Source organism: Stylophora pistillata, chromosome 4 (assembly GCF_964205215.1).
Source record: "Stylophora pistillata chromosome 4, jaStyPist1.2, whole genome shotgun sequence".
Taxonomy (NCBI): Eukaryota; Metazoa; Cnidaria; class Anthozoa; order Scleractinia; family Pocilloporidae; genus Stylophora; species Stylophora pistillata.
In genome coordinates, this window is record NC_142522.1 from 6,313,689 (window position 1) to 6,322,480 (window position 8,792).

The window sequence follows — 8,792 nt, forward strand, 5'->3', positions numbered from 1 at the left end:
AAATGTTTAAACAGTATACATCGGTGTTTTGCGTAGATGTCAAGCTGAAGTGTCACTGATTATGGATGAAAATTAGTTTCCATCAGGAGGTCTTTCATAGTTAAATTTCACATTGTGCTTCTTTGGGAGCTAGTTGTAAACCTGCCTTGCGACAATTGGATCTATTGTAGCCGCCTGCAGGTACTTTTTAATTGCCTTCCCTTATAGCGAACTAGTGTCACGAAAATACCGGTTACATATTTTTTTACGGGGTGCGAAAGCCGTCCAAAGTCGATTAATTTACGCGATACAAATTTTAAAAGTACTTTACTCGTAAAGGACGGTGTCCAAATTAAAACAAATATTTCTCTTCTAGAGTGTGTCTCACTGGAATGGTGCTAACAGTCATCTACGGAAAGCATTTGCTATTTGCCAGCCTCCTGCTAATGATTTCCATTGATTTTCCCTTCAAAGCAGGAGGCTCCTCAAAAGAAATTACTGGTAAGTTTTATCTCTTGATCGTAAAAAAATCAAGGCGGAAGCTAGCAAAAATTATCTGTTGCGTTCAATTAAGAAATCAAAAGCATTCAAGCTTCTGTATGATCCAGAGGCAGAATTGTCACTGTTTTGAGAAACTGCTCTTCTTTTGTTTTCCGTCCGTGATAACCTCTTTTTCAGTTTCACACAAAATCAACCTGCAAGGAATTGTCACATTATTATTATCTACGTAATACAGTAAGTAATAAAGGATACGACAGTAAAGAAATCTGCAGCCTTTTTGTCTAGTCTAGCCGAGGAAGGAAATTACTCCTTATCGAGGTTTGAGCGACTTTTCTACCTTAGTTAGAAACCGGTTACATTCAAAGCTTTTAGCTTTGATTTGCCCACAACAATGTTGCAATGACATGATTCGAAGGCTGTCAAGGTCTTTTTAATGAAGAAATTCACCCTCAACGCTGCTTTATTAAAAACAAACGTAATGTTCTCAGTTTGTTTTGTCTATCACGGCACTTTCAAACGTAATACATGTACATGTTTTGTTAAGTGCCCACAAGGCAGTGTTAACTTTAAGTATTAACCGGTGTTATAACGTATCGGAAGTTGAAAGGAAACTAAGCGAATTTGAAATCTGAACAACATATTGTAAATGAAAATTATTAAATATTATCCCGGTTCGATTATTAATTGAAAATCAATTTGATGGAAGAAAAAGTGTTTGTTTGACTTTTCAGCGCAACTGTGCCATCGTTGTCGACTATTAAATAAACGATTGGAAGTTTGCCATAATATTTTCCACCAAGCGGCTCTTGAATATGTAAGTGAGATTGGGATTATTTTGACAGATTCTCTCTGTGAGTATAGTTCCAGAGAGACTTGCCAACCGCGCAGTCAATCAGTCTCGGACATATACACTCTCGACCGCTGAGCCGTTCATTTACTCTGCAAGCAAACATCTTGTATGATGTGTCTCAGTTTTCTTATTTCTCTGTCTTGCTTGACTGATATCTCACAATGACGGATCTTCAGTTCAGATACTGCACAATAGGTGCTAAAGTTGTTTTAAACTAGGCACAGGTTGCCAGAGACGGCAGAGACGGTTACACATCATAAATCACCTGAAAAAATTGTCTAGTTGGGGTCCACTTAACACCCTTCGAAAAAACATGCTAATTTCTGCCCTTCTGAGAAGCGGTCAAGACCACTTTACAATTGTGGGAGTATTTTTGGTTCTTAGATGACATTAAGGATTTGGTGGAAGTTTTACCATGACATTTTATACTTAATACAACTCATACAAATTTATTTGGTAATTGTACAACTGAAGCCATAGCTTAGTTTATAGATCGTTTTCACTCACGTGACTAAATGCTTAGCAACGGTCGCTACGCCGCCATATTGGTGGACCAAAATTGTAAACAAATCGAGTCGCGCGTCTTTAGTAAGAATGGCTTTCTACTTGATAGTCGGTCGTGGAAGCAAAAGCAGTCCAGGTATTAGTGTTACTTTTTCTCGAGTACCATCCATTGTAAAAAATCAGGGAGAAGAGGCGGAGAACTTGTCTCACGAAAGGCGTTCACGCTGGATTTCTGCCATAAGTCGAGCAGACGTAACTGAAAAGATTCTTGAGAACGATCGAGTGTATGGCCGTCATTTTGTCTCAGGAAAAGCAGCGGCTATTTGGGATAAATACAATGTAGCCTGGGTTCCGACCTTAACAAGAACTTACATCAATAGAATCTAGAGCAAACGTCCGAAAGGGACCGGAGAGCTAACGAGAAACGAAAGGAGGAACTCGAGAGAGAACGAGTACTGGCAGAGGAAGCTGCAGCGAAGAAACTGAAGTTGAATATCAATTTTGTCGAAGAACCCCCGAAGTGTGTGGATTCCAGCACTCAAACAGAAGAGTTTGACTATCTTGTTGCCTCAGACCCACCGCACACGCAGCGGCCTTTCAGTGATGATGAATTTCGAAATTATGACGACAAGAAAGTAAAATTTTATGCTGGAGTACTTTCGTTCGATACCCTAAACATTGTTTTTAATCGTGTTCTTCCCTTTGCCACTCGCAAGTCCCAACTTTTGTCTCCTTTTCAAAAGCTTTTTATCACATTGATGAAGCTCAAACTAAAATGATGCCGATTGAAGATCTGGCGTACATATTTAGCATCTCTGTGTCAACTGTGTCGAGATCTTTTAGGCCTGGATGATCGCCATGGATATAAGACTGCACCCATTGATTAAATGACCAGAGAGAGAGAACTTGTGGAATTCGAAAACTATGCCGCAATGCTTTCAGCGCTCATTCGGTAAAAAAGACAACGGTGATTATTGACTGTTTTGAAGACTTAATTGACCGATCACCTAATCTACTTGCACGTGCGCAAAAACGATGAATTTATTGTTGATGATGTGGCCCTGTACACTTGAAATGAGCCCCGATGCTTATCGATTGTATGCTTGAAGGCCTCGAAAGGCTTTAAATTGTTGTTTAGTGTAAAAGCTAGTCTCCAGCACAAGGTAAAACAGCAGGTCCGTCGATTCCACCGGAGGTAAACAATCAGGCTCAAAGTTCTTGCCCTCCGTCAAGACTGGGTCGTTTCCAATCGCTGATATTTCTCAAGATAACGTTGTTTTACCTTATTCTCTAACCTGTTTGCATAATTGGATAAGGGTATTACAGGTGAGGTTATCCTGGAATTATTATCCTCTCTTAACTGCATATCACTCTCCCGAGGGCAGGTTGCCATTTTGAAATTTCCGCGAAAAGTGGTCGACCAATATGGTGACCGGAAGTTTCGTGACGTCACGTGCAAACCATCTATAGGGAAACATACTTGTTAAGCTATTTTGTCAACTTTAAATCAGGGTAAAGGCCTTAAGACGTTTGCCACACGAATCAAGAGTTCTTTTGGTATTATTCGTATTCCAGGAAACTGTACTTTTGATGAGAAATCGTTCTGCTGCTGGTCCAATAAAAGATATACCGACCATTTTGATTGGGTACTTGGACAAGGAAGTTCTCCAAGCTCTGACACTGGACCAATCACTGATTATGCAGGTACATTGGACAATTAATTTTCTACGCAATGTACCCTTCGAAATAAGCTATCCGCTGGGAAATTTCATAACCTGATTAATATAAACCTTACATGTGTGTTCAAAATTCCGCGCAATTTACTAATAAAATTATCCACTATTATATGATAAGCTTAATCATAAATTTAACAGCTATTAACTTTTCTACGTATGATGCACGATCCTCGCAGTAGAAAGCGCTATTTATGCAATAGCGAAAATCAGACCTGAAAAAAATCAGGCCTGTACGGGATTCGAACCACTGACCTCTGCGATACTAGTGCAGCGCTCTACCAATTGAGCTAACAAGCCAATTAACTGGGAGCAGGCCGTTAAGTTGATTCGTAATAAACCCGTGATGATAAATCAGATACAATGAATATATGAAGCTCATATATTTGAACTGCGGTATTTGATACGTATGATGCACGATCCTCGCAGTAGAAAGCGCTATTTATGCACTAGCGAAAATCAGACCTGAAAAAAATCAGGCCTGTACGGGATTTGAACCACTGACCTCTGCGATACCAGTGCAGCGCTCTACCAATTGAGCTAACAAGCCAACTGGGAGCAGGCCGTTAAGTTGATTCGTAATAAACCCGTGATGATAAAATTTGCATAAGTAGCGCTTTCTACTGCGAGGATCGTGCGTCATACGTATCTAATAACGCAGTTCAAATATATGAACATCATATATTCATTGTATCTGATTTATCATCACGGGTTTATTACGAATCAACTTAACGTCCTGCTCCCAGTTGGCTTGTTAGCTCAATTGGTAGAGCGCTGCACTAGTATCGCAGAGGTCAGTGGTTCGAGTCCCGTACAGGCCTGATTTGTTTCAGGTCTGATTTTCGCTATTGCATAAATAGCGCTTTCTACTGCGAGGATCGTGCATCATACGTATCTAATACCGCAGTTCAAATATATGAACTTCATATATTCATTGTATTAACTTTTCTACCAGGAAAAACGGGAGGGCGATGGCCACTCGGTTACTGCGCTCGACTCTGGATCGAGTGGTCTAGGATTTTGTGTTCATAGGCAAGGCACTTTACTCTCACAGTGCCTCCAGGTGTTTAATCAACGAATTTAATGCTGGGAGTAACCCTGTGATGGACTAGCATCCCTTCCAAGGGAGAGTAGAAATACTCCCCGTCGCTTCATCTTACTGAAACCAGAGTTAAGCGCCGCTCTTATGGGCCACTTGGCTCGTAAATAGACTTTACCTATTAGGCAAAACAAATAGATTTCGTTTTGTTGTACGTCTGTTTAAAAATAGATCACAGAAGACATCAAACTGTAAAGCGAACATCAGAGACATATCCAGGTGCGCTTCGGGTGCCTCACTCCCTCTTTCTTTTTCAGTTTTACCACATCTTGACTTAGTCTGTGATCTATTACTGATCAGACGCACGGCAACATGGAAGCTATTTCTTAAATTGCAGGGATTTGAATTGAATTAAAGGGATGTATTGCACACTTCCTCAGAAAATGGCTCGTTCATCTACATTCAAACGTCATCTCCTCGGAAGTACAACGAGAAGGCCAGATTGAATAGTCCGTGGTTGAATGGTCCATTGTGGATGACATTTTTCTACTCCATGTACGGCAGCACCATTGAGACTCTCTCTGTATATCTTAGAGTCAATGGGAGTGAGTCCAAAATATGGAGTCGTCATGGGAACAGCTCGTCACGCGATTGGATCAAAGGCTGCGTGGCTATAAGCTACGATGGCACTTATCAGGTAGTTCAACAAGCAAAGACAATCCGATGCATTGTAACACGTGTGTTTGTGCCTGTGTGTGAGACGTTTTTGCTCGGGGTCGAAAAATACAACATAAAGTTTTGGGAAAATGGACCTGAGCGCTATTTATTCTTCATCAGAGAAGGCCGGGAGGTTTTCTAATCAAATGCATGCACAATTTGCAGGCGTATAAGGATCTATGATTCATGAATGAATCCTTAGCATGTCGTTTTATATACTCACAGGTAGTAATAGAGGGCGTTGCAGGTGTGACTTCTGCATCAAGCATTGCAGTTGATGAACTCCATTTCAGTGAGAACCTAACATGTATTTCAGAGGGTAACACTACTCCATTTGAATTGTTTAAAGGTAACGCTGCCCTTGTGTTGCTGAACAAGAAGCAATTTGGCTTGAATCGTGTCTTTAAGAGTTCTTTTAACTCTCGAGAATACTCGTGGCCCTTCTAAATGAGTGAATTAGATTTTTCAAGGCAAAAATTTAAGGGAACAAAACGTTTTCTTCACTCGTAACGCTCAAGTAAAATAAAACCTCTTACTGCCTTCCCCATGATATCAAAAATAACCCTAGTATAAAACTATTCAAAACAGCTGTGAAAAATCATTTTATAAGCTCATATAAAAACCTGGACAACTGTGAAACAATATTAAGCAATAGCACATTATCTAATTTTAATTTTTTATAAATTATTTTATCTTTCTGAATATTTTTAATCTATCCTGCTATTTCTGTTATAGAATTTTGTAATTATTTATATATTTATTTATTTATCAGTTTTTTGTAATGCTGTATAATCTAGTTAGAGGGCCACAGGTTTGTCAGCTATACAGCTGTTACGTGTCCCCCTCTATAAATAAAGTCCTTACTAGGAAGTGGCGTAAGTTGTTCTGAACAATAATAACTGGAGTTATATGTTATAATGCAATTTCAGTGAACTGCACCTTCAATGAGAGTTTTTGTGGATGGCGAAACCTTTTCGCACCTTTGGATCAAATCGACTGGAGGAGAGGATCAAAAAGCTCAAGTGAACAAATTGAGGCGAGCGTTGATCACACTGGTAGGAAAAAGATGCTCAGCTTTACTGGTATTGGTGACTTTATCTATACACTTGATGAAGCAGTTATTCCTTCATATGTAGGACAATTTCCAAGTCAACTTAACTAAGAATTATTCTTGTCGCCTGACGTATTTTAATTTACATTCGAAGAAAGCTGGAGTACTTTACCATTTGTTCTTTTCCTATCTATTTCTAAATCTGTGCCTATTTATTTATTTATTTATTTATATTTAACAATTAGTCGCCGAAGGCGAGGTGAATATCGTTGAATAATTCCCGAGACGAAGTCGAGAGGATTATTCGACAATATTCACCGAACCTGAGGCGAATGATTGTTTTAGTATAATTTCAGAGCTGAACAACAGAGAAATTTCTAAAATCATAACATTTTAGTAACATTTATTACCATTTTATTTTAAAATTTGATATAAACCGCGTGGAGCGGTTTATATAGAGTCATATAAGGAACCGCTCGACCAATCAGATTGCTGGAAACTCTTTGCTCAGCTCTGAATTTATTCTAAACATCATTTATACAGAAATTTCAGTTCAGCGTAACTGGTTTAAATGCAGATCTGTACAAAATAATATGAATAATTACTAAGTTAGCTAATATAATTGGAGATCTATACAAAAATTATGAAGAGATAATAAATTGTGAATAAATAATAGACTGTAAAAATCTTTCGAGTAATACAAAAAAAAAAAAACTAATTAAGATAATTTAAATGTTTCTTGACGTTTAGCTTAAAATTAGTGAGAGACTGATCATGGTGTAGGTTACGAGGAAGAGTGTTCCAGGATTTGGCGGCATTGTACTTAAAGCATGTTTGAAATTTAGTTGTTTTGGCAAGAGGCAGGCGGATAAGGTCTTTATTTCTAGTGTTATAATTATGGGTCTGCTCCGAGGAGTGGAAGTCGTCAAGTAGATAAGCTGGAGCCAAGCCATTGATACATTTATAGATCTGTATGCACTTGTGATCGATATTCTCTGCGGGATTGCAGGGATGGCTACTTCCAATATTTGCTGTATATCATTATCGGTAGCCTTGCGATCCGCAGTAATTCCCGCAGCTCGCTTGAGAAGACGGTCAAGGTAGTTCTTATTTCCTTTACCGCAACCATCCCACACACAGCAGCAGTAACTGAATAGTGGTAAAATCGTAGCCTACCGCCTTTCTTTTTCATATCAGGAGGAGGAAATTACATTTACATCGAAGAATTACAACCTGATAAAGTAAATCAAGCCGCTCAGTTATCGAGTCCTTTCATTCGAGGACCAAAATGTTTCCGCTTTTCTTATCGCTTGTCTGGGCGTGATGTGGGAAGACTGGATATCTTGCTTCAAGTTCGAGGGCAACAAGGATATTATTCGGTGTGGCAAAAGTCGGGAGATCAGGGAAGTCAGTGGATAAAGGCTAGCGTCGATATCGGTTATACCGATGAGTGTCAGGTACACATATTGCAAAAGCGTGAAACATTAATTAAGATGATGTTTACTTTTTTTCGAGTAGTTTTCAAGTTTTCTATTAGCACGAGCATTGCAATCTGCATAGATCCTAATAATTTGGATATGTCAACAAAGTTGAAATGGTAAATTGGCCACCGTAATGATTACAAAAGCTGACGTTTCGAGCGTTAGCCCTTCGTCGGAGCGCTAACGCTCGAAACGTCAGCTTTTGTAATCATTACGGTGACCAATTTACCATTTCAACTTTGTTAATATATCCAAATTATTTCGTTACTCCCACCGACGTAGCCCCAAACAGTTTCTTTCGAAACTATCAGCCTTTATGCATAGATGCTACATGTCACTATAGTATAAAAGAATAAGGAGTAGCGCTCCTTCTCGTGGTAGGTCAAGCTGACTCCAAGTGTGAAATTTTACCAATAACCTTGCCTGCTGTTAACCTTTTCGAGCAATCAGATTAGACTTCACTGGCCTTAGGTTCATCACAAAACACGATATACTAATAATCACAATGATTATTATTACAGATTGTCCTGCAAGCAACAGTTGGCAAAAACTACACAAGTCGTATAGCCGTCTGTTACGTCAACTTAGTTGATGGACTTTGCCATGATGAGAGGGACTATAACACCAGCGTACAAGGTTCATATCACGCTTCTTTTTAAATTATTACAGAGCCATTGATGATGTTTTTGTTATCGCTTATTTCGTGATGATATTTCATGAAATGCGTAATATTCGAGCTTTAGTTATAACTTTCTTATTTGTCAGCTGTTAAGATGACGGCTTTTGTATCATTTATTTTTAGGGAATTGTAATTTCGAACGTAACTTTTGCTTTTGGAGGAGCGATTTAAATTTTATCTTCACATAGAGAAGGAGAAAGGACAGAACACCAAGCTATGAGACTGGACCCACCAGGGACCATACGTCAGGTATTACGA

The 8,792-nt window shown here is 39.0% G+C and overlaps 1 protein-coding gene across 1 annotated transcript; it reads left to right on the plus strand.

Annotated features, from left to right (window-relative positions):
- Positions 1 to 1,924: 1,924 nt before the first annotated feature.
- Positions 1,925 to 8,514, plus strand: LOC148732151 (MAM and LDL-receptor class A domain-containing protein 1-like). Its single transcript, XM_088756641.1, has 8 exons — positions 1,925 to 2,086; positions 2,215 to 2,469; positions 3,346 to 3,538; positions 5,047 to 5,303; positions 5,549 to 5,672; positions 6,253 to 6,378; positions 7,572 to 7,831; positions 8,377 to 8,514. The coding sequence occupies exons 1-8, from the start codon at positions 1,925 to 1,927 to the stop codon at positions 8,512 to 8,514; spliced, it is 1,515 nt and encodes a 504-aa protein (XP_088612767.1).
- The last annotated feature ends 278 nt before the right edge of the window (positions 8,515 to 8,792 follow it).